Source organism: Elephas maximus, chromosome 2 (genome assembly GCF_024166365.1).
Source record: "Elephas maximus indicus isolate mEleMax1 chromosome 2, mEleMax1 primary haplotype, whole genome shotgun sequence".
In the NCBI taxonomy this organism is placed as follows: domain Eukaryota; kingdom Metazoa; phylum Chordata; class Mammalia; order Proboscidea; family Elephantidae; genus Elephas; species Elephas maximus.
In genome coordinates, this window is record NC_064820.1 from 102,123,970 (window position 1) to 102,150,224 (window position 26,255).

The 26,255-nt window shown below is 36.4% G+C and overlaps 1 protein-coding gene across 9 annotated transcripts in view; it reads right to left on the bottom strand.

The window, feature by feature from the left end:
- Nucleotides 1-26,255, bottom strand: part of MCTP1 (multiple C2 and transmembrane domain containing 1) — a 610,169-nt gene that overhangs the window by 214,338 nt on the left and 369,576 nt on the right. For 3 of the 9 annotated variants that reach the window (XM_049868316.1, XM_049868309.1, XM_049868379.1), the window contains 2 exons: nt 9,721-9,780; nt 5,042-5,119 (listed from right to left, as the gene is read on the bottom strand). The exons of 3 other annotated variants lie outside the window; for them this stretch is intronic. In XM_049868316.1, coding sequence (XP_049724273.1) covers nt 5,042-5,119; nt 9,721-9,780 — 138 coding nt within the window. The remainder of the gene's footprint in view (nt 1-5,041; nt 5,120-9,720; nt 9,781-26,255) is intronic. 3 more of the 9 variants (XM_049868341.1, XM_049868324.1, XM_049868332.1) reach the window with 2 other exon arrangements.

The window sequence follows — 26,255 nt, forward strand, 5'->3', positions numbered from 1 at the left end:
AGGTCTCATCCACACTGTGATAATTAATTTGTAATTACTAAAGCTTTTGAAGATCTACTTTTTCATGTTATAAATGGATTTTACAGGTGGGTTTTTAGCTGCAAGATTAATTACAAATTCTGTTCAGTTAATTTAAAAACTTTTTTCTTGTCACACTAGGAAAGACAGACTTGAATTTCACCTCACTGAAGAACTGCTTAAGGTACCATAAACCAGAAAACAAAATCAATATACCCATGCAAGATGTCTTGCCTGAAACTTTCATCACAAATACTTAGTATTTTTTTGAAATTACATACGTGATTTATATTGGTAGATATGTTTCTGAATTTATTTCTAATGCCAGTATTTGAATATTTTCTTTCATGATTTTTATGACGCTAAATTCTAAATCACAATAGTCAAGCCAGTGCACAAAATCAGTTTTTAAAAAAATTAACAAGTCAAAACTAAAAATGGCCATATAATCTCTTTGAGCAAAATAGCATAAAGAGCAAGTCAGAGGCAGTAGTTAAAATGTTAAAATCCTTTCAATCTGGGATTCAACACTGAACAGTATTATAAAATTTGCTATTCTTTCAAAATATCAAGCATGCTTTTCTTCACTTGCAGTCATTTCATGAAGAAATTCAGCATTCCTCTCAACTTCAAAATATGGATTAGCCTTATTTTTTGCTTAGCCTCTCCTATGTTAACATTATAAAATTACAGCCTACTTTGTTCAACGCTTCCTCCAGTTTGAGGTCCTACCTTTTTTAATACCATAGTAATGCCATTGCCATTTTTATCTGGCATCATCAAGCCATGCATTTCAAAGTGTTTTATTAGGAAAATTAAAATCACATTCTTCAAAAGACAATACTTGTAAGATTTTAAAAATTTTAATGGAAATCTTTTCAGATCACATCACATATTTCCCTGTCTTGTTGAACAGCAAATCTTCAGCACTGCTTGGTGGCTGTGCCTTGTTAATACCAACTCAAGACTTTGTACCTCTCACCCCTATGAGCTTAAGAGCAGGGTTCAACTGTGTTCTGAAGCACAATGGGCATTTCATGAAGCGCCTACAAGGTCCACAGGGGCCCCAAGGCCCCATTTCAGCTGGAACCCCTCTGGTCCCATCTGTCTTATACACTGGGTTTCCACCTTGGATTTTGTCTGAACCAAGGGTTTCCCACATTAATAGTTTGAAATTCATTGCGCCAAGTGGTCTTTATGTTTTTTTTTTTATATCACTTATTATTATGTAATAATTTCATGCCACTTACTATCGTATGCTACTTATTATTATGTATGCAATATAGATTTTGGTGTGCAATTTATTCATTTATTTATTTCACCATTTCTGTTGTTGAGATCGCCTCTACCAGCAGAGTCTAGGGAATCAGGTTTTAAACTTTGGGTCTGAAATTTTTGTTAAGAAATACGAGTGCCAGAGAAAGAAAGAACAAAAAATTTTATGGCCAGTGAGAAGAAATCATCTTCTTAGTGAAGACCAAGGAGTTAAAAGCTGTCCATTTATATAACCAAATTCATTGCTGTCAAGTCGATTCCATTCCAACTCTGTGACCCTATAGCTTTAGAATTCAAAAGTGCATATATGCATATCGTTATTTAGATTTTACTAAACCTTATTTTGGAGCCCTGGTCATGCAATGGTTAAGAGCTTGACTGCTAACCTAAAGTTCAGCAGTTTGAATCTACCTGCTGCTCCTTGGAAACCCTATGGGGCAGTTCTACTTTGTCCTATAGGGTCGCTATAAGTTGGAATTGACTTGATCGCAATGGGTTTGTTTGTTTGTTTTGGTTTAAACCTTACGAGGCAGAAAAGTAAGGCCTATTATCCCCATTTTACTGATAAAGAATCTGAGATTCTGACAGGTTGGGCTAATAAATGATGGATGTGTGACTAGAATCCAGCATTTCTAATCTTTAATCCTGAGCTTCTTCCAAATTAGATCTTCAGGCTAGGGACTCCCTCAGGTTTAAAGGCAATCATGACTTAAGTAAATGTTGTCAAAGGGTCCTTTCCAGTTAAGTGGGTTGTTTATATTTGAACTGATACTCAAGTTTAGCTTTCCCCACATAGCTAGTACATGAAACCACTTTCTCATTTTTTTTTTATTATATGACCACATATATTTATACTTACAATATTTAAGCTTGTTGAATAATATACCTACTGTCATATTCCATGTACTTTCTAGAAGCAGGAGAAGTCAGTCATATGCTGCACTCAGTCAAATAATCTTGTTGTTGTTGTTGTTTGCCATGGAGTCGATAGCGACTCATGGTGACCCTATAGGACAGGGTAGGACTGTCCCATAGGCTTTCCTAGCTCTAATCTTTACAGGAACAGATTGCCAGGTCTTTTCTCTCTCGGAGATGCTGGTGGGTTGAACCACGAAACTTTCAGTTATCATCCAAGCTCTTACCTGTTGAGCCACCAGGGCTCCTTAGTCAAATAATAGTTAGGTACAGAGTCTTCAGTTAGCAATGCTGAGTTTGGTTTTTTAATAGTACCATGTCTGAAACCCTTACTTGCTTGCTCCTCCCACTTTTTGCATGAGAATAAGAACTTGACTTAAAGACTAGGGAAGAGAAAGAATGCTCTCTATGGGATCCTTTATGCTTTCACAGAAATAAAACGAACTGAATGGAGGTTTTACCTCCTGCCATCAGTTGTTATAAAAATGTTTTTCTATAACCTGGGAGAACATTTCCAAAGTGACATGGGAAACTAGAAGGGGATGAGGAGGAAGAGAATTTCTTCCACAAAAACAGAGCTAATGAATGTTGGAATCAAGGTGACCTGCCTTTTAAAAGGTTAAAAGAAAAGAAAAAAAAAAAAGGAGGGGGGAGCTCCAAAGACTTACTAACCAGGTATCATTATTAAGAAGAGTTTCCTTCTTCAATAATTTTTGTTAAAAATGACAATTTTCTTAAAACGTACTCCATAGTTCATATGTGAATTTGACTAAGTAACTGTACAGTCATAAAACAGATAAATATTTGGTCTAAATGTGAAGAATTAGAAACTAAACCTGAAATAAAATTATACGGTAAAGGTAGCAGACATAAACTTCAGCTACCAATAGTACAAAAGACAAGTGCTTAGTACAAATATCCACTTGCATTTTTCTAGCAATTGCTGGCTGTATAATGTGGGCTGCTCCCTCTCTGGGCTTTGCTTTTCTTATCTATGGTTTTTCAGAGTTCACTCCAGGGACAGTCATACTAAGAGTACTCGTGTGTGTGTGTGTGTGTGTCAGGAAGATCTGTGTAGAGAAAAGTTTATTCTATAAACAATGATGTTTTAACCTGTCTAAGAGAGACATTTACTACTTTTATCTATTTTATAAATCAAGGTTCCAGGGATCTCATTGAAGGTGGGGAATCCCACAGGTTTAAAAAAAAAGACTTTGAAAGCCACTAGTTTTGATGATCTTCAAGGCACTTTTCACTGACATTTTCTAATTGTTGGTCTGTTTAAAAAGTTTCCTTCCTCTGTACAACAAGTTTCTCCAAGTGTGGTCCATAACCAATGGTGTCAGTGTTACCTGGGAACTTGTGAGAAATTCATATTCTTCAGCCTCATTACAGATGGATAGAATCAGAAACTCTGGGAATGGGGCCCTGCACTCTGTTTTAACAAGCTCTCCAAGAGATTTTGATGCATGTTTAAGTGTGAGAATCTTTGCTTTAAAGGTTATGTGGTGCATATACACAGGCCTTCTCCTATGTTCTAATAAACCAAACCAAACCAAACCGATTGCTGTTGAGTCTGTTCCAACTCATACCGATCCTATAGGATAGAGTAGAACTAACCCTTAGGGTCTGCAAGGCTGTAAATCTTTATGGGAGCAGACTGCCACATCTTTCTCCCACTATGTTCTAATATCCAAAACCCACTGCTGTCGAGTCAATTCCGACTCATAGCGACCCTATAGGACAGAGTAGAACTGCGCGATAGAGTTTCCAAGGAGCACCTGGAGGATTTGAACTGCCGACCACTTGGTTAGCAGCCGTAGAACTTAACCACTACACCACCAGGGTTTCCTATGTTCTAATAACTACTATTAATTAATATAACTGTAAATATGTCCATTCTATGGCATAATACTATTTATGTTATTTTAAGTCTTACCTCTGCTTCTTAATTTATTAATTAGGGAGGTAGACTGGTCAGGATATTTGGAACATTTGAAGGGAGAAGTAGGAGCCTACTAAAAACACTATGAAATGTTTGCTTAATTTATTAGGTCATTCCTCTATGAAAATTTTTTTTCTAAAAATTACAGTGCATCTAATAATAGATACTTCTTAAAGTATGAATCATCAGTCAACCGAAAATTACTTATTGAGCACCTAAAGAGCAAGTTGTATTAAACAAGTCCACGACATCCCTCAATAAAATTAGCTTATTACTGCTGGTGTTTTTTTCACCTAAGGTAATGTTTTCAACTTGGTCCTTGTTGAAACAGAACTCTATTTGAAGGGAGAAAGGAAAAAAAGAAAGAAAGAAAGAAAGAAAAGGAACACCCAGCTTTGAAGCAAAGAAACACAACCGCCAAAGAAGAAATCATCTTCAAGCTTGTAAGGGAGTAGTTCTCAAACGTTAGTGGGCCCGACCCTGCTGGATGTGATTCCCTTCTATGGAGTAGAGCAGCATCTGCATTTTTAACAAGTGTCCCATGTGATTCTTGGGCACACCAAAGTTTGAGATCCACTCTCTTAAGGAATATTCATTCTGATTCAGATTCAATAAAGAACAACAAATCCCAGGTAAAAATATAAATTTCAAAGTCTGGGGCAATTAGTCAATAACATGCATTTTTAGTAAGATTTTAGAACTGGTGAGCCAGTCTAATAGTAGAATATTAGTTTAGTTACACCATTCCTTGAAAAAGAACTCAAGACTTTAATTCCTTTTCTCATGTATAAAATAGGTTAGGATAGGAAACAGATTTTCAGTAAAGTCAGCCTTCAGAGGTCACAGCTCATGCAAGCTCAGAAAAACAAACTGAATGGTTGAACTTACTTGTGCATTTTGGCAATAAGGACGCTGAAGCTCTGCTCTGCAGAAGCCTGGGACAGGAAGAGCAGACCTGCCACATGTCTGGATGGAAATGAATGGTCAGAGCTGTACGGGAAAGCTGTGTGCCACTATCAACCCCTCATTTCAATTAGCATTAGAATAACTCGTCGAAATACTTGTTTTGGGAAAAAAAATGTATTTGCTTCTCAAGTCACTGTCAGAAAATGTCTTGTAGTACAAGGATGATAAATGCAATGCAGTATCCTATAGCTGCCCGCCACTAGTTTTTTTAGCAGCCTGATGCTGCAGTGGTCAAGAAAATAAATCCCAGAAGTTATACGGTGATGGATCCTGCATAAGTGGTTTCAGGTTTTTGTTAATAGATGTGGCAGAGAAAGAAACATAGCAAGAGAAATCATGGAAAGAATCATTTGCCCAAGTCCACTGCTTCAAAATTCTTTGGAGACCATTTCTAATATCAAAAATATGAGAGGTTCCAGAAGAATAAATGTTTCATGAACAGGCAATAACAGCAATGATGATGTTAACCTTACATTCCCCGTGTAAATCTTTCATAACCACTGCAGAGCTATCTCTACAGTAACAGAGAGATTTTGCCCCACATAACACTTCCCTTGGTTGCCCTTGCTAACAAGAAACCAACCCAAAGTACCTATTACTCTTAAAGCCTAAAGCAGCAAGAGATGGGTTAAGAAAGATACAGATGAGCAAGAAATACTAGAGGGCAATTGTCATGGTGGAGCTGAAATTTGTATTAGGAGATTTCTAGAGCAGATATTTTGGACCAATGGTATCATGATGAGATGAGAATATTCAGTGCTAATAACCATAGGGAAGAGTAGATTAGTCCAGTCTGAAAGGCTGATCACACAGAAGGAAATACACACTTTTGGGGCAGTTATTAAGTGCTGGAGTTTTCAAGGAGGTGTTCTTCACAACAAGCATCTCATTTGTAAGGTAAAGAAACTAAGGCACAGAGAGGATAAATCCCCACTCAAAGCCAAATGGCTAGATGTTTGCAAAGCTGAGATCAGAATCTGGCATTACTGATACCACTTCCCCACCATATCTAATCCACGATTAATCCATCATATCTCATCTTTTTGATGGGGCCTAAGAAGTCCATGATACAAAAAAAGGATTTAATTGATATAGGATTTGTGGAAATGTTTTACGTTATGCTTAGATGAAATATATCCTTAGGTACAGACTGTTGAGAAAGGCTAATCAAAGGCTTAGAGGAAGTAAAAGGCAGGCAGTAATAACTCCAGGTAATAACCCTAACTGTTAGGTTCATATAAAGCATATGAGACTTAACTGTACTCTATAATAAATCATAGTCTAATGTCTGTTAATGAATTGGGGGTAATTGTAGAATCTGGCATAAAAATTGAGAACACCTCTATATTCCAATTCTAGTTAATAAAGTTTATTAATTACATTCCTTGAAAAACTGGATCACTGTCTCATATTATTCTAGATAGATCCTGACTAAAAAACAAGCCAAAATAAAAAATCTATTTAGCCTTAACTTGGGGCAAAGGACCACCCGGCCATGCCAATCCTCTCCCTGGTACGTACGAATAATCCTTGGTTTTTGTTACCCTGGATTTTATTACCTGTGCGCAACCTAATCCTTCCAAATGAGACCCAGGCACTGTGAAGCTGGAGTGAAAGACATCGCTGTCGGTTTACAATAAGCCGTGTGTGGAGTCAGCCCTTTCCTCTATTTTCAGCACCGGGTGCGTACGCCTTTATTTAATCAAATGATCCACAAGACACTACAAAGAAGAGATAATGGCAGCCTAGAAGGGCTGTTTTGTGCTGCAAAGCCTGGAGCGTGGAGCAATTATGAGCTCAAACCCAGGCATAGACAGGCTCTATCTTCCTTTTCCTACTGAGTTTATTCCAGTGAATTGAACAGGATGATGAAGTCCAACAAGTAGATTTGTTCTGTAGTCCATCCATCCTCTCAAAGAAGGATTGCCTTCACGGAAAACCCTCCCAGTGCTTTGTCCAGCCTAGTTTGAAGTGTCTCATCTAATAATAAAGATTCGATTCTTTTTTTCTTAGAAGATGATTCCCTGGCACTATAATCCTTAGAGAAATTCCCCTGCTTTTTTTTTTTTTTATCCTTAAACTTTCTTTCCTATTTCTATTGCTTCTTGATGCAATTTATGGTGCCAGGAAGGTATTTATGTTTACTTTAGATTTTGAACTACCTCTCCAACCTTAACTGTGGGCAAGCAACAATTCTTAAGCTTTTACTATCTTTCTTCAAAGTATACACTAATAGAAAATCATTACCATTATATTAATTCTATGGTAAAGGAATAAAGAGGCCTGTGTTTAACTTGTAGAATCCTCTTTTTGAGACTTTTAATTAAATGTTACAAATATTTTTTTTCTGAGACTCTTGCATATCTACCACATGGAAATGATACCTGGACGTTTCAATGAGTGTACGTCATATAGAGCTGAGCTGTGCACAGGATCATAAGCAAGGAGCCCTGGTGGCATCGTGGTTAAGAGCTTGGCTACTAACCAAAAGTCAGCAGTTCAAATGCACCGGCCACTCCTTGAAACCCTATGGGGCTGTTCTAAACTGTCCTGTAGGGTCTCTATGACTCCAGGGCACCTAACAACAACAATAACTCTTCCTTAGTCTACAGTGTCTTCCTTCAACCATGCTTTTGCTTGACCCCACCATAAAGGGGTGCTCTGACATAACTCTGAGTTCTGTATTGTTCTCTGCACCCTCTGTGCTTTTGTATTATGATTATTTTTTCCTTTTTTTATATTAGGTATCTTGGCATAGCCCAGCCTCCTCCACTTTAAAAATATTAAAATTTCTCTTTAATTCACTACAATGTTCTTATAAGATGGTTTATTCCATTAACTTTGAGTCATCAGAATCTACATAGAGATAACTGGGAAGAAACTTAAGTACACTAAATATTTGAAACAACTGCATAAAGTCACCACTTTTCAATAGAAAGTTAAAATTCTTTAATGAAATTCTGATTTAATCAGAGTAATCCAACTTGATTTCACATAATTTCTATTGCTTTCATAAGAAGCATGGTAACTGTATATGCATTGCTTCTTGTTTTGTATCCTAAGATATGGGGTTTTGATGTATTCGAAGCGTTAAGCTTCTGGAAAACTAGAATATTCCTGTATCCCTTTATTCTTTTAATTATTTTGCTCTAAAGAAAATTAAGACATAGCAAGTAGCACCGCCGTTCCGGCTGAGTACTTTCTCACCAGGATTCATTTTTGCTCAGTGTAACGTTGTGGCTATCTCCTGGACACATATACGGATCCTTATAAAATAATTTGATAAAATTTTCTTCCAAATCACATTCTATTCAGCTCACAAAGCATAAGATTTTATCTGAGCTATTTGGGTTTTCTGCATGTCTGAAAATTTCAAATACATCTTCTCTGAAAGTTTGTCAGAATACCAATACTTCCTGGGTAAGGAGAAATGGTGTCAGTTTTCAGAGCGACCCTTGAATGTGAATATGAAAGATCATACTTTCCGAAGTAGGTTTGGTCACTGACTTTCTGATTTTGAAAAATCCAACATCAAACACAGGGACCTCACGGCCCTCAAACACATCCATTCATGGATGGTTTAAGGAGCTGCTGAGGAAAGGGTCACAAAACGCAAGAGGAATTTAAAAGGGTGTCAATCAAGACAAACTAAGGGGGCAGTTTTGTTTACAAAAGGCTTCCCTATTCCTTACCAATCCAAAGAGAAACGCCACTATTTTAAGTCTTTACCAAAACATTTATTTCTATGCCATTCAGAAAAAGAAAAAACACTGTTTCTGATCACACCACCTGGGTACTCCAGGGCAATGACATCACTTCGCTGGGCCTTAGTTTCCTAAATTGTAAATTAAACGACCCCTAAAAGTGCTGTCTTTGTGATTCAATTTGTTTGTCACTTACCATATGCCCGGAAAAAGACATTAGACCACTGTACCTTGGATACCAAAAAGTTATCTTTTTAAATTGCTTATTTGTTATTAAGAAATCAGACAGCTGAGAAAGGTTAATTGAGAAAGGTTAATAAAGAATATTTGAGGATGAATACAGTCTCGTGGAAAACCCTGGTAAGTGGAAGACTCATTTGTTAGTAGCAAGGTGGACAGAAGAATGTTGAGAAGATAAGCCATTTGAAAGGGAAGCCCTTGAAGAAGCATTCGTTATATGGAGCTGGTCCTGGTGGCGAGTCTTCCTTCTCAATGAAGTCTGCACATTCACTGCACACAGAACAAACTCCACACAGGACACCCCTGGGTTCCACTCTCTTGGTAAAGGAGTGAACATGATGAATTCACCATATTTGTGAGTCATAAGAAAACAGAGAAAAGATTTTTGCAAAAAGCTATTTAAGAAGTGGAGATAAGCCTGGTTCCACAAAGCACTCACTTCAAAGCAATATGTTAACTATAAGAGGTTCTTAATTTTTACAAATGAAGAAATAAAATAGTCAATCACCTAGATGACTTAGAAGTTAATAAAGAAGGTGAATGAATATATCTCAGAATCTATTTGTAAAAGTGAATTTCTTAATTCACACTTAACTTTCAAAATTACCATCCAGAACCAAAACTTAAGAATATTAATATAAAGGATTTAGACATTACCCTCCAAAAGAAAGACTTCACAGAGAAATAAGATCCAACCACTTCATTTTCTGAGAGTTCCTAAAAACAAACAAATATTTAGCTAAACTTTGAGATGCTTTTGAAAATACTTAACTAGCCAAACAAAATCAAAACAAAAAATCATATAAACTAAAGATTCTTTTTTTTAAATTGTGCTTTAAGTGAAAGATTACAGTTCAAGTTAGTTTCTCATATAAAAATTTATACGTACATTGTTATGTGACCCTAGTTGCTCTCCCTATAACATCACAGCACACTCCTCCTTTCCAGCCCGGATTTCCTGTGTCCATTCAAAGCTCCTGTCCCTTTCTGCCTTTTCATCTCGCCTCTGGACAGAAGCTTCCCATTTAGTCTCCTGTTTGTTTTTTTTATCTACTTGAGCCAAGAAGCACACTCATCAAGAGTATCATTTTATGTCTGATAGTCCAGTCTAATCTTTGTCTGAAGAGCTGGTCTCGGGAATGGTTTTAGTTTTGGGCTAACAGAGAGTCTGGAGGCTATGTCTTCTGTAGTCTCTTTAGTCTCCGTCAGACCATTAAGTCTGGTCCTTTTACTAGAATTTGAGTTCTGCACCCCACTTTTCCCTTGCTCTGTCAGAGACTCTCTGCTGTGTTCCCTGTCAGGGCAGTCATTGGTGGTAGCCGGGCACCATCTAGTTTTTCTGGTCTCAGGCTGATGTAGTCTCTGGTTTATGTGGCCCTTTCTGTCTCTTGGGCTAATATTTTCCTTGTGTCTTTGGTGTTCTTCATTATCCTTTGCTCCAGGTAGGTTGGGACCAATTGATGCATCGTAGATGACCACTCGCTAGCTTTTAAGACCCCAGATGCCACTCACCAAAATGGGATGCAAAACGTTTTCTTAATAAACTCCTGCAGATTCTTTGGATGTTTCTAAACAATATGTTTTCTTCCCTTGAATAAATTAAATTTTTTGTCTTATTCATATCTGACATCAGTGGTATTAAATTTTAGAGAGGATTATTTCTGTAATTTTTAAAAACAGATCCCACTTACCTCTATATTCTTAATTGTCCACTAATATATCTCAAGTTTAACATTTTATTAAAGGTAGAACTCTTTAAACATATTTTAAGGTTTTGAAATAAACCGGAAAATATCTTCTCCTTTTAATAGAACAGTTTGGGACCATAGAACCTCAGAGCATTTTTAAAGAATGATAGCAGAAAGTTTAGTTAGAAACGTGTGCCTAGTCAAATTTGGTTTCTTATGAAAAATGTTCTAATTTTATGCTAATATAATGTGATACAATACAATATAGTATAATATGATACATAATATATTTTATTAACTTGGGGTCCCTCCCCAAAGATCATTTTTAAAAGCAACAGATACTGAGAAACATGGCTATTGGGCTGAAAATAAAGTAACAGATTCAAGGTTGGATATTTTATTACTTAATCCTCAAAACTTTATAAAGTGAAACCAATTCAACTTTGGAAAATCAAGAAGATAGTCACCCACTTTTAAAAAGTATATTTAAATTGTCTACTTCCTTGAATGTTTTGCATTCTCTCTGTGAGTGTCAGTTATGGGAAACTGATGAGAGTTATCAGAAAGTAACAACCTTTGTGATCAAGAGGAGGCAGTTTTGCAACTTAATTTGATTATTCCATAATTTTGTGTTAGGAACTAAGGTCATAGTGGTCCAGCGCTTCACTTGATGTCTAATGCACAGTAGGTGCTCAATAAATATGTTGATTGATTTAGTCACTCAGAGTGACATTTGGCTAAGGACACATATTCCTTCCAAATGTAACACCAAAAAACATATTAGAAAATAATAATGAACACCCTAATTTAGAGTGTTCATCAATTTAAATCATTCAAGTCTAGAACTAGAACTATATCAGAGATCATCTATGCAATCTGCATGGGCTTTTTACATGAAAAAAGTCAATTACATTTTCCCGGTAAGTTACTTGCATACAGTTTGGTCAAGTAGTATGACTAATGTTAGAAGTTGTCAGGAAGTCTTTAGTTTAAGAAGACATTGTTTTACCTTCACTACAGAGTTATAATTCATTTATATTTACACCTATGGTTTTGAGCTGCCACATTTTAAGCTTTATCACACCAGTTCTTAAAAATCCTTAAAAAGTACACTTACATTTGAACATTGAGGCACAAAGCTTGGATAGAATGGCTGCCGCCTTTTTTTGATGCTATAGTAATTTCTAACTCAAAGAACGTCATTTTAGCTTTCAGAAAATATGCCGTTTTCCTTTTCTATCATCAATTTCTGCTATACTTTATGTTCAATTCTTTACTAGTTAAGCAAATGTGGAAAATTTTAAAATATATTTTTAAAATTATTGCTTAAAATCTTACACAAATGATTTCTAAGAGTCAATAATAAGTGTTATATAACAAACGGTATTTTATCTTAATGTAAAATGTGTTAAGGCAATTTTAATGGATGTGAAAAATCTTGGCTTTAGACTTAAGGTAATTATAGTACATAAGACAATTGTTTAGTATTCAAGATACTAATTCATTAAAAGTTTTAGGTGGTTTTTAGGTGGTCTAAGGTAACTAAGGTAACTAAGAGGAGCCCTGGTTGTGCAGTGGTTAAGTACTCAGCTGCTAACCGAAAGGTTGGCAGTTTTAACCCACCAGTTGCTCAGCAGAAGAAAGATGTGGCAGTCTGCTCCTGTAAAGGTTAAGAATTTGATAATTAACCAGATTTAAAGAGTTCTACCCTGAATTACAGGGTCGCCGTGAGTCAGAATCACCTGGTGGCAATGGGTTTCTTTTTTTTTTTTTTTAAAGAAACTAATATTGAAATCATACTAACTCCATATTTTCAATCTTCTTCAGGGGAATGCAGAGGAGACTGACCTGGTTACATGACTACTATGCAAAAAGCAAAAAGAGATTGAGTGGGGGGTTAATAACTGAGATTTAGGACTTAAGCGTTTCCAGTTAAAATCTGAGAAACAAAAATGTTAGCCACATTTGGATCCACTCAAGTCCCTAGGCTGTGCTTTTCATGTCATGTTTAATTACTTCTGTCATTATTCATCAACTAAAATTTATATTTAATTTTACAACCCACATTCTCATGTAAATTTAGGCCTTTATTTCAAATGAAGCAATTTAATTTTCCTGTGGACCCTTGTGCCATTTATTGCTCTGTGTGGGTAAAAAATTCACAACAGACCAGCCAAGGCACTCCTTTCACTAGGGTTTCTAATGACAATAACAACAACATAATGATAATAAAACTCCTGGCATCATGATAATGATTTCTAAACAAAAGTTGTGATTTTATTATGGAGACTAAGAAAAACAGAATAGACCCTTCATGAATTCTGGAAAAGTCTTATCTTAAATCATAATTGTAACGATTTAGTTACACTTCAGTCTCAATCTGGTAGAGGTTGTTAAGTGAGGGAAACTGCCATTTTTAAAATGCTAAAATTATAAAGTAACAGAAAAGAGACATTAAGTCGATAAGGGAAAATTATTAAAGTTATTCTGAATAATGAATTGGCTAACGACTTCCACTGAGATTTCCAATTTATTAAAGTAGTAAAATCCATTGGAAATATCTTATTTGACCTACTTTTTTGCCTCCAAAAAAAGAAGACACGCTAAAAAAATTTCTCCTCAAATATGAAAAATCTGATTATGAATGACAGCTAACCAGATTTTAAATTGAAAAAATCTGGAAAATGTACTGTTTATCTCAGAGAAATAAAACTAAAGTATAGTCTATTTTCTAACAAATGAACATAATGCTGCTTTTTCAGCTTTCTGTATAAAATAAATCATAGAAATCTTTATGGAGTTGGTCATCAGACAAAGCAGAATTAGCCAGTAAACATTTACTGAAAGGAATATTTTCTCATTAGCCTTAATGTATAAAGGTCATTAAACATAATAAAACCAAAACCAAACACGCTGCCTTAGAGTTGATTCTAACTCATAGGGACCCTACAAGACAGAGTATAACTGCCCCATTGGGTTTCCAAGGAGTGGCTGGTGGATTCGAACTGCCAACCTTCTGGTTAACAGTCAAGCTCTTAACCACTAAGACACGGGGGCTCCACTAAACAGAATACATCTTGTGATTCAGCAATTCTTCAATACTCAAAACATTCACAATAGATTTGATGTTATGAAGCCTGAGATTCAAGCTAGCTAGCATTCCTGATTACACAAGTATGTTTTCATAGGAGTGTGATTCCTTTTATCAATACCTTTTGGACATTTATTAGGTTAAAAAAATCTAATACATAAGTAAATAATTTATATTTGCTTATATAATTATAAACTACATAAATTATATACTTATAAATTACTATATAATTATAAATACATAGATTATCCTAGTCAGACTGCAGTCACTTTTATTAAACTTTGGCTCCCAAAGGCTTCCATTAAGTTTGACTCAGCCTATCAAGAATTACTAAAAACGGGGATGTGAAGTAAGTAGAAATTCACACTGAAATGCTATTTTCCTGTCTTCTTCGTTACTGAAATAGGCATTCATATCATTTACACCCATTAAACACAAACTTGATTCCTTTTGCAACTTCCACTATCATTTTAATTATTTAAAATTTAACTATGGCTCCAGAGACAGTCTCAGCTCCTGGAGCTCCTGCCCTGTAACTGAAGCTTGCCTGGCTTGCTTTGTGTTTTATTTTTCTAGCAAATTTACCTTAAATCTTATCTGTGTGTGTGTGTGTGTGTCCACTGTGGATATCTAGGGTGCTTTAAAACCAACAAATATCCTTTTCCTAGTTGAATTCAACTTAACCACAAAAGTATTAATTTTGTGAAAAATTAAGAGGTCATGTAATGAGAGCCAGCACTGGGCTCCATTATCATGGAGCCAAGTTATAATAGTTCCCTTTCTTTGATCAGCCCAGGAAGCGGTTTGGGAATCAGCCGGTTCATTTGGTAGCATGCACCAGCAATACGAAGGCCAATCTGTGACGACATAATTAAACATTTTAGACCTAGCTCACAGCTATCATGGAATCCATTCTCTGCTTGAGATCACATTGTTGTCCTTTCACTTTGTGCCAACTCATCTGGATTTGCTCCCAGAAGGACCCACAACATTTAAAAAATTCAACAAAAGAGATCAAATAAATGTAATGCCGTTGTTACAGCAAATCCCTGTGGTTATAAATTAGAATACATAAAAATGTATGCTATTTTATACCTATGGGGAAAGACTGTCAAAGCAGCAAGAAAAAAAATCATCTCAATATAAAATTTAATTATGGTTCCATGTATTTTGTGGGGATAATCAAGTATTTACTGGCATTATGATAATATCTCTGTTTCAAATAAACTTACTATAAATTACAAAATTCAGGAGTTTGCTTAACCAAAATGCACTTTTTTATAAAAGAATTGCTCATTGCTATTCACCCCCTACTCATTGCTTCATTTTGAAATCTCAGAAGTCTTAATTATGAGGGTGAGTTTAAGAGCATTTCTAAATGACACAGTACTTACAAATGGGAACAAAAATGGTGGTGAAGTAAGAATTAAAGAAAATACTTTTATGTTTTCTTCAAATGCATGTGTCTCTTTTTCTTAAAGACATATGCATAATAACCCTAAATGAGGCACCAAAAACAAAGCAAAATAAAACATTTTTGTCACTCATGGCTGAGAGAATCTATAACCAATAATATTTTGATTTTGCAGTTTTTTAAAAATCATTTGTTATCAGGATATGAAGTCTTGATAAAAAGGGCCTGATAATTGTTAAATAATGACATTTTTTAAAATTATGGCTGACTGACTGTATGAAATACTTAAAAATGTGTTAATCTGTTTCTCAACCATGATTTAAATTAAAGCACTTAGAGGTTTTCACTGATGCACTTTGAATGTGTCATCCAAGGTGTCAGGTCTAACTAAGCCCTGCAGATGTACAGAGTTGAAAGTGTTCTCTGGTTTAAATTAACAATATCCTTGCCAAGAGCCTGATTAAAAAGTGCTTCACTCAACCAATGAATAAAGTGTTTTAGAGTTCATTAAAATTAGGCTAAGCAATTATAATAAAATCTTTATTAAAAGGTGTATCCCTAAAAAAAAGGTATAAGACATCAAGTAACAGAAAATATATTAATGAGTCTCCATCACAATAGTCTATATTGTACTATTCAAAGGGTGAACTTTCCTTTAAAAAAAAAAAGAAATTCTGAACATTATTGTTGAGGATGTCAATTGCAACATGTATATCTTTATATTATCATAGTAGTTATTTCTCATATAATTGAAGTCATTTATCAAAAGTACATAATATTATTATTATCTTACCCATCAATAAATTCACTCTGCTGGGTTAAAACACACAGGCACAAAACGTAGTGTAAAACCATTACTGCTTACCACCTGATAGAGCCAATTGTATTATCTTTTTTTTTTCATTTTTGGTTTGACCTGACAAAATTTATTCACAAAATACATATACATCTTCTCTTCTGAGCTAACAGAATTTTCTTGTTGAATAATTTAACCTTAAAGTAAGTTATCAATGATAAGCTTCTTCTAAGGAATAAAATATTGCAATAACTCAAAGCATTACAATTTCTCTGCCAAAAATCATTTTGTCACATAAGTGTAACTCTTTGACCAGGATAATTATCTAGTTGTCCAACTTTAGAGGAGACTTTGGTCCCTTTCTTCTTAAAATAACATCCTACTGTAACAAGTGAGTGTGGGACAGAATTAAAAACATGCATAAGGTAGAGCGTGATTGTGAAACACAAGAATGAGTGTCTTAAAAGAAACCCTGGTGGCATAGTGGTTAGGAATTTGGCTACTAACCGAAACTTCAAATCCACCAGGTGCTCCTTGGAAACTCTGTGGGGGCAGTTCTACTCTGTCCTATAGGGTCGCTATGAGTAGGGATTGACTCCACGGCAATGAGGTACCATTTTCAGAAGAGGAGATATCATGGAATTCATAATTACTTACAGGTTTACATACCGTTCAAATAGAGTATATGTTTTATACATTCATGCTGCTTTTCCAAGGTAAGTTTAGGTGTATTTTTTCCTACTTGCCATTAGGTGGCTAACACATGTACTCTAAATAATCTAGAAATCAGTGCTGAACAGCAATTACTGTCCTCCTGTCAACAAGCTGGCTTTTTGTCCTTTGATTTCAATAGTAAAAACAATCCCCATATTATGTGAGTGCCACAAAAAATAAGACTTCAGTAGAAAGAAGCTATTATTGGCAGAAGAGTAGTAGCGAAAATATGAAAAGAAATCACAGCACAGAAAGTCAAGATGATGAAAATGATGAGCAGGTATTTAAGTATATGCTATGAGCTAGTATCTTTTGTATAGAGGGGAGATGTGCAATTTTGTTTTTCTGCCTCTGTAGTTATATCACCTCTAAAAGAAACCAAGTAAAGGAAGAAAAACTCCATACTGGAGTGAAACATCTAACAACATTATTATTATGTTTTATGGAGATATGAAATCTTGGCTACATAGCTTGTTGTTGTTAGTTGCCATCAAGTTGGCCCCCTAACTAATGGTGATCCCATGTACAAAAGATTGAAATGTCGCCTAGTCCTGAACCATCCCTGAGACTGTTTGCAGATAAGAGTGTTGTCATCCATAGGGTTTTCATTGGCTGATTTTTGGAAGTTGCATACCAGCCAGACCTTTCTTCCTAGGAAGTCTTCGTTTAGAAATTCTGCTGAAACCTATTCAGCATCAAAGCAACACATAAGCTACCCCCATTGACAGGTGGGTGTGCATTGGCTGGGAATCAAACCCAAGTCTCCTGCAACGGAAGGCAAAAATCTACCACTGAACCACCACTGCCCTCACTACAAAGTTTAAGGATCCTAAATCAGAGGTTGCATTTATCATTTTGGTGCTCAAAGACAGGCTGCATGCTAAAGCCCTGCCATTAAAATGCAATAAACCTTTTGCCCATAAATCGAGATTCCAAGGTAGAAAATGACCTGTGTTTATATGAAAAAGTCACCTTTGACTTTTCAGCATAGTTAAATCAAATATAAAACACCCGTATTTCAAATATAATGCAAATAAATTAAACCTCCTTTCCAAAAATAAAAGAGAAAAATCCTTCCACATTGAAGAATTTTTAAGAGGAAGACTGACGTAATTAGAAAAAGGGTACATTTCCAAAAAACAGTAGCATAGTAAAACTCATAAAACTACATGTTATATTCACTTATCCTTAGTTTCCCAGTAAGCACAATTTCCTAGAAGATCATCCTTTCTCTCTCAGTCTCTTCAGGAAAAGATTGGGGAAGCTGGTTCACCTGAGTGGTATGGTGGACTAGGTAGTAATTGAAATCTCAAACTTTCCCTGGATTTTGAATTTACCATTACACAATCCTCAGTGAACTCTAATCTTTGAAAGCAGATTTTTAACTTCATGTCATAATCTGTACAGTACTTTGTTACTGTATAAATGAGTTTTATGTAATTTTCTGCATTATTTTAACACAAATATTTAATAGTATTTTTTAAGATTTTTTTATAATAATGATTGAAATTAAGATTTATTCATTTTGGACTGAAACGAACAAAAAATGTTGTTGTTAAGTGCCATTGAGTTGGTTCTGACTCATAGTGACCCTGTGAACAACAGAACGAAACACTGCCCCATCCTGCGCCATCCTCACAATCTCACAATCACTGCTATGTTTGAGCCCATTGTTGCAGCCACTGTGTCAATCCATCTCATTGAACGTCTCCTTTTTTTTTTTTTGATGACCTTCTACTTTACCAGTGATGATGTCTTCCAGGTGCTGGTCACTCCTGATAACTTCTCCAAAGCACATGAGACGAAGTCTCACCATCGTCCCTTCTAAGGAGCATTTTTTTTTTATACTCGATATTATTTGCCAATACCACAATTTAAATGTATCAATTTTTCTTCAGTCTTCCTTATTCATTGTCCAGCTTCCATATGCATACAACATGACTGAAAATACCATGGCTTGGGTCAGGCACACCTTAGTCCTCAAAGTGACGTCTTTGCTTTTCAATACTTTAAAGAGATCTTTTGCAGCAGATTTGCCCAATGCCATATGTTGTTTGATTTCTTGACTGCTGCTTCAATGGGCATTGATTGTGGATCCAAGGAAAGTGATATACCTGACAACTTCAATATTTTCTTCATTTAAAACAAAACATAACAATGTAAATTTAGCTTTTCTGCTTCTGTGGTGGTATCACTTCTGAAAGACACCAAGTAAAGGAAAAAAAACTCCAAGAGAAAGTCTCACAACGTTATCTTGCTATAGTTCTTTGCTACAAACTTTAAGGCTCTTGAAGTCTTGGAAAGACTTCTTATTTTATAAGACTTTAGGAGGAATAATGAAGATATGTTTTTGTATTAAAACTATCAAACACAGACACTAAACTCTGAGTAAAGAAGAGACTCCCTGATTAATAAACCAAAAAAACCAAACCCAGTGCCGTCGGTTCGATTCCGACTCATAGCAACCCTATAGGACAGAGTAGAACTGCCCCATAGAGCTTCCAAGGAGCACCTAGTGGATTCAAACTGGCAACCCTTTGGTTAGCAGCTGTAGCACTTAACCTCTATGCCACTAGGGTTTCCCCCTGACTAATAGCAACTGTTTTCTTCCCCTTTCTCGAAAATAAATTTTCAGATATATTGACTCCAACAAATTTCCACCCCCCAAAAAACTACCTTTTGCATTTTAATCATGTTTTCACATTAAAGGACATACTTATCAGGAAAACAACTTCCACGCCCATTTACTAGGATGATAAAGTCACCTAACTTTATTCATGTAACTGTACGTTGTTGTTGTTGTTGTTAGCTGCCGTCGAGTCGGTTCCAACTCATAGTGACCCTATGCACAACAGAACGAAACACTGCCCGGTCCTGAGCCACCCTCACAATCGTTGTTATGCTTGACCCCATTGTTGCAGCCACTGTGTCAATCCACCTCACTGAGGGTCTTCCTCTTTTCCGCTGACCCTGTACTCTGCCAAGCATGATGTCCTTCTCCAGGGACTGATCCCTCCTGACAACATGTCCAAAGTATATAAGATGCAGCCTCGCCATCCTTGCTTCTAAGGAGCATTCTGGTTGTACTTCTTCCAAGACAGATCTGTTCGTTCTATTGGCAGTCCACAGTATATTCAATATTCTTCGCCAACACCACAATTCAAAGGCGTCAATTCTTCTTTGGTCTTCCTTATTCATTGTCCAGCTTTCACATGCATATGATGGGATTGAAAATACCATGGTTTGGGTCAGGCACACCTTAGTCTTCAAGGTGACATCTTTGCTCTTCAACACTTTAAAGGGGTCCTTTGCAGCAGATTTACCCAATGCAATGTGTCTTTTGATTTCTTGACTGCTGCTTCCATGGCTGTTAATTGTGGATTCAAGTAAAAAGAAATCTTTGACAGCATCAATCTTTTCTCTGTTTATCATGATGTTGCTCAGTGGTCCAGTTGTGAGGATTTTTGTTTTCTTTATGTTGAGGTGCAATCCATACTGAAGGCTGTGGTCTTTGATCTTCATTAGGAAATGCTTCCAGTCCTCTTCACTTTCAGCAGGCAAGGTTGTGTCATCTGCATAATCCAGGTTGTTAATGAGTCTTCCTCCAATCCTGATGCCCCGTTCTTCTTCATATAGTCCAGCTTCTAGGATTATTTGCTCAGCATACAGATTGAATAGGTATGGTTAAAGAATACAATCCTTACACACACCTTTCCTGACTTTAAACCAGTCCGTATCCCCTTGTTCTGTCTGAACAACTGCCTCTTGATCCATGTAAAGGTTCCTCATGAGCACAATTAAGTGTTCTGGAATTCCCATTCTTCACAGTGTTATCCATAATTTGTTATGATCCACACAGTCAAATGCCTTTGCAACTAGTCTATAAAACACAGGTAAACATCCTTCTGGTATTCTCTGGTTTCAACCAGGATCCATCTGACATCAGCAATGATATCCCCAGCCTGAATTTCTGTTAGTTCCCTGTCGATATACTGCTGCAGCCGTTTTTGAATGATCTTCAGCAAAATTTTGCTTGCGTGTGATATTAATGATATTGTTCTATAATTTCCACATTTGGTTAGATCACCTTTCTTGGGAATAAGCATAAATATGGATCTCTTCCAGTCAGTTGGCCAGGAAGCTGACTTCCATATTTCTTGGCATAGATGAGTGAGCACCTCCAGTGTTGCATCTGTTTGTTGAAACATCTCAATTGATATTCCATCAATTCCTGGAGTCTCGTTTTTCACCAGTGCCTTCAGAGCAGCTTGGACTTTTTCCCTCAGTACCATCAGTTCCTGATCATATGCCACCTCTTGAAATGGTTGAACATTGACTAATTCTTTTTGGTATAATGATTCTGTGTATTCCTTCCATCTTCTTTTGATGTCTCCTGTATTGTTTAATATCTTCCCCATAGAATCCTTCACTATTGCAACTCGTGGCTTGAATTCTTTCTTCAGTTCTTTAAGCTTGAGAAATGCCGAGCATGTTCTTCCCTTTTGGTTTTCCATCTCCAGCTCTTTGAACATGTCACTATAATACTTTAATTTGTCTTCTAGAGCCACCCTTTGAAATCTTCTGTTCAGTTCTTTTACTTCATCAATTCTTCCTTTTGCTTTAGCTGCCTGACGTTCGAGAGCAAGATTCAGAGTCTCCTCTGACATCCATCTTGGTCTTTTCTTTCTTTCCTGTCTTTTCAATGACCTCTTGCTCACTAATGCCTAGGATATTGATGTTCACACATTCCATTTCATTTTTGATGATTTCTAATTTTTCTAGATTCATACTTCGTACATTCCAGGTTCCAATTATTAATGGATATTTGCAGCTGTTTCTTCTCATTTTGAGTTGTGCCACATCAGCAAATGAAGGTCCTAAAAGCTTTACTCCAACCACATCAAGGTCGGCTCTACTTTGAGGAGGCAGCTCTTCCCCAGTCATCTTTTGAGTGTCTTCCAACCTGGGGGTCCCATCTTCCAGCACTATATCAGACAATGTTCCACTGCTATTCATAAGGTTTTCACTGGCTAATGTTTTTCAGAAGTAGACTGCTGGGTCCTTCTTCCTAGTCTGTCTTAGTCTGGAAGCTCAGCTGAAACCTGTCCTCCATGGGCAACCCTGCTGGTATCTGAATACTGGGGACATAGCTTCCAGAATCACAGCAACATGCAAGCCCCCACAGTATGACAAACTGACAGACACGTGGGGGTGCAACTGTATATTACTTACATATTCACATTTTTCCAGGAATTGCTTCCTTATTATCAGCAGAGAGATACATTTCTCTTTAATCATATTTCCATGGTTTGTGTGTATGTATTCCTTCTCACTAGATTTCTTGAGAATTGTGCAGTGACCATTGTGTTCTACTACATCTAATAACATTCTTGAAATTTCACCCTATTTCCCATTCCTATTCAAACCCATAGATGATCTCTCTTTCTCTCACTTCTCAAATCTAAATTTGGTTAAATAAAATAAAACAGGGCAAGCTCCCAAATAAACACAGCTACTGTCCAGTTGGGGAAACCCTGGTGGCATAGTGGTTAAGAGCTATGGCTGCTAACCAAAAGGTCAGCAGTTCGAATCCACCAGGCACTCCCTGGAAACCATGTGGGGCAGTTCTACTCTGTCCTATAGGGTCACTATGAGTCGGAATTGACTCGACAGCAGTGGGTTTGGTTTTGGTTTTCTCCACTTGGGAGACAGTCATAGAGCAGAAGCAAATAGCTTTTTGTATGGAAGATGTAGATCAGTTGCTCAGAAGGAGACCCCTTAAGTCACTTTTTCATGATTCTGTGCTAATTGTGTCCCATTCGGCTGACAAAAATAAAGCAAAAGATTTTACATGCAGTACTGGCTAAATACACATTTCTTGAATGTCTTAAATAGTAAATGGTACAGTTTCTTAAAAAATGTTATGACCTCTTTTGCATCGACCTCAGCCTATTACAACTATCCCTCTTTATCCCAAGGTTTAGATAATAATAATTAATTTTGCAAGCATTCTTTATACCCAATTTCTGACTATGTATATTAATTTTAATATTTACTTGTTGCAAAAACATTATTGAACATTTGTCCATGAGACTATGGTCAATTCTAAAAATCTCTCATTCCATGTTCACTCATTTTATCTAGAGCATTTATGAATAAACAGAGCCAATCGAGGGCCTTCAATTTGGCAATCTGCATAGTATTGATAGAGTATCTATATAGCATTGATAGAAATATACTCATCTGTCAGTTTGTTGTACTGTGGTTGCTTGTGTGTTGTTATGATGCTGGAAGCTATGCCACCAGTATTTACCAGCAGGGTCACCCAATGTCAACAGGTTTCAGAAGAGCTTCCAGACTAAAACAGACTGGGAAGAAGGACCTGGTGATCTACTTCTTAAAAAATTGGCCAGTGAAAATCTTATGAATAGCAGCAGAACATTGTCTGATATAGTCCTGCAAGATGAGCCCCTCAGGGAGGAAGGCACTCAAAATATGACAAGAGAAGAGCTGCCTCCTCAAAATAAAGTCAACCTTAATGATGTGGATGCAGTAAAGCTTTTCAGGCCTTCATTTGCTGATGTGACACAACTCAAAATAAGAAGAAAGAGCTGCAAACATCCGTTAATAATTAGAAAATGGAATGCACGTAGTATGAACCTAGGAAAATTGGAAATCATCAAAAATGAAATGGAGTACATAAACATCAATATTTTAGGCATTAGTGAGCTGAAATGGACTGGTGTTGGCCATTTTGAATCAGACAATCACATGATCTACTATGCGAGAATGACAACTTGAAGAGGAATGGCATTACAGTCTCTGTCAAAAACAATATTTCAAGGTTGATTTTGAAATACAATGCTTTCGATGACAGGATAATATCCATACACCTACAAGGAAGATAAGTTAATACAAATATTATTCAAATTTACACACCAACCACTAAGGCCAAAAATGAAATGGAATGCTTGAAGATAGATATCCTAGACGTTAATGAGCTGAAATGGACTGGTACTGGCCATTTTTAATCAGACAACCATATGGTCTACTATGCTGGAAATGACAAATTGAAGAGGAACAGCATCAAATTCATGGTCAAAAAGAATATTTCAAGATTTATCCCGAAGTACAACACTGTCAGTGATAGTATAACGTCCCTATGCCTACAAGGAAGACCATTTAATACAACTACTACTCAAATTTATGCACCAAACACTAATACCAAAAATGAAGAAATTGAAGATTTTTACCAACTTCTGCAGTTTGATCACACATGCAATCAAGATGCATTGACAATCGCTGGTGATTTGAATGTGAAAGTTGGAAATAAAGAAGCATCAGTAGTTGGGAAATATGGCCTTGGTGATAGAAATGATGCTGGAGATTGCATGATAGAATTTTGCAAGACCAAAAACTTATTCATGGGAAATACCTTTTTTTCAACAACATAAATACAAATGGCAACTAACAGGTGGACTTTGTCAGATGGAATACATAGGAATCAAATCGACTGTATCTGTGGAGAGAGATGATGGAGAAGCTCAATATCATTAGTCTGAACAAGACCAGGGGCCAACTCCAGAACAGACCATCAACTGCTTATATGAAAGTTCAAATTGAAGCAGAAGAAAATTAAAATAAGTCCACGAGAGCCAAAGTACAACCTTGAGTATATCCCATCTGAATTTAGAGACCATCTCAAAAATAGATTTGATACATTGGACACTAATGACCGAAGACCAGATGAGTTGTGGGATGACATGAAAGACATCATATATGAAGAAAACAAAAGGTCATTGAAAAGAGAAAAGGAAGTCCAAAATGGACATTAGAAAAAACTCTGAAACTTGCTCTGAGTGCAGAGTAACTAAAGCAATAGGAAGAAATGATGAAGTAAAAGAGCGGAATGAAAGATTTCAAAGGGTGGCTTGAGAAGACGAAGTAAAGTATCAAAATGAAATGTACAAAGACCTGGTGTTAGAAAACCAAATGAAAAGAACATGCTTGGCATTTCTCAAGCTGAAAGAACTGAAAAAAAAAAGAAAATTCAAGCCTTGAGTTGCAATATTGAAGGATTCTATGGGCAAAATATGGAATGACACAGGAAGCTTCAAAAGGAGATAGAAGGAATACACAGAGTCACTGTACCAAAAATAATTGGTCGATGTTCAACCATTTCAGGAGGTGACATATGAACAAGAACTGATGGTACTGCAGGAAAAAGTCCAGGCTGCACTGAAGGCTTGATGAAAAACAAAGCTGCAGGAATTGATAAACATCTATTGAAATGTTTCAACAAACGGATGTAATGCTGGAAGTGCTCACGCGTCTGTGCCAAGAAATTTAGAAGACAGCTACCTGGCCAACAGACTGGAAGAGATCCATTATCTGTGCCCATTCCAAAAAAAGGTGATCCAACAGAATGCGGAAATTATTGAAACAATACCATTAATGTCACTGACAAGTAAAATTTTGCTGAAGATCATTAAAACGTGGTTGCAACAGTACATCAACAGGGAAATGCCAGAAATCCAAGCTAATTCAGAAGAGGATGTGGAATGAAGGATATTATTGCTGATGTCAGATGGATCATGACTAAAAGCAAAGAATACCAGAAACATGTTTACCTGTGTTTTATTGACTATGCAAAGACATTCGACTGTGTGGATAATAAATTATGGATAACTTGGAGAAGAATGGGGATTTCAGAACACTTAATTGTGCTCATGAGGAACCTGTACATAGACCAAGAGGCAGTCGTTCAAACAGAATAAGAGGATACTGCATGTTTAAAATCAGAAAAGCTGTGTGGCAGGGTTGTATCCTTTCACCATACTTAATCTGTACGCTGAGCAAATACTCTGAGAAACTGGACTGTATGAAGAATGGGGCATCAGGATTGAAGGAAGACTCATCAACAACCTGTGATATTCAGATGACCAACCTTGTTTGGTGAAATCAAAGAGGACTTGAAACACTTAGTGTTGAAGATCAAAGACCTCTGCCTTCGGCCTTAACATAAAGAAAACAAAACATTTTCAAAACAGGACCAATAAGCAACATCATGATAAACAGAGAAAAGACTGATGTTGTCAAGGTTTCATTTTATTTGGATCCACAATCCTGCTCACGGAAACAGCAGTAAGAAACCAAAAAACTCATTGCGGGCAAATCTGCTGCAAAAAAAATCTCTTTAAAGTATTCAAAAGCAAAGATGTCACTTTGAGGACTCAGGTACACCAGAATCAAGCAATAGTATTTTCAGTTGTGTTATATGCACTTGAAACTGGACAATGAATAAGGAATTTCTGACTGTAGAAGAATTAATGCCTTTGAGTTGTGGTGTTGGTGAAAAATACTGAATATACCATACACTGGCAAGAGAATGAAGAAGTCTGTCTTAGAAGAAGTACAGCCAGGATGTTCCTCAAAAGCGAGGATGGCGAGACTTAGTCTCATGCACTTTAGACATGTTATCAGGAGCTA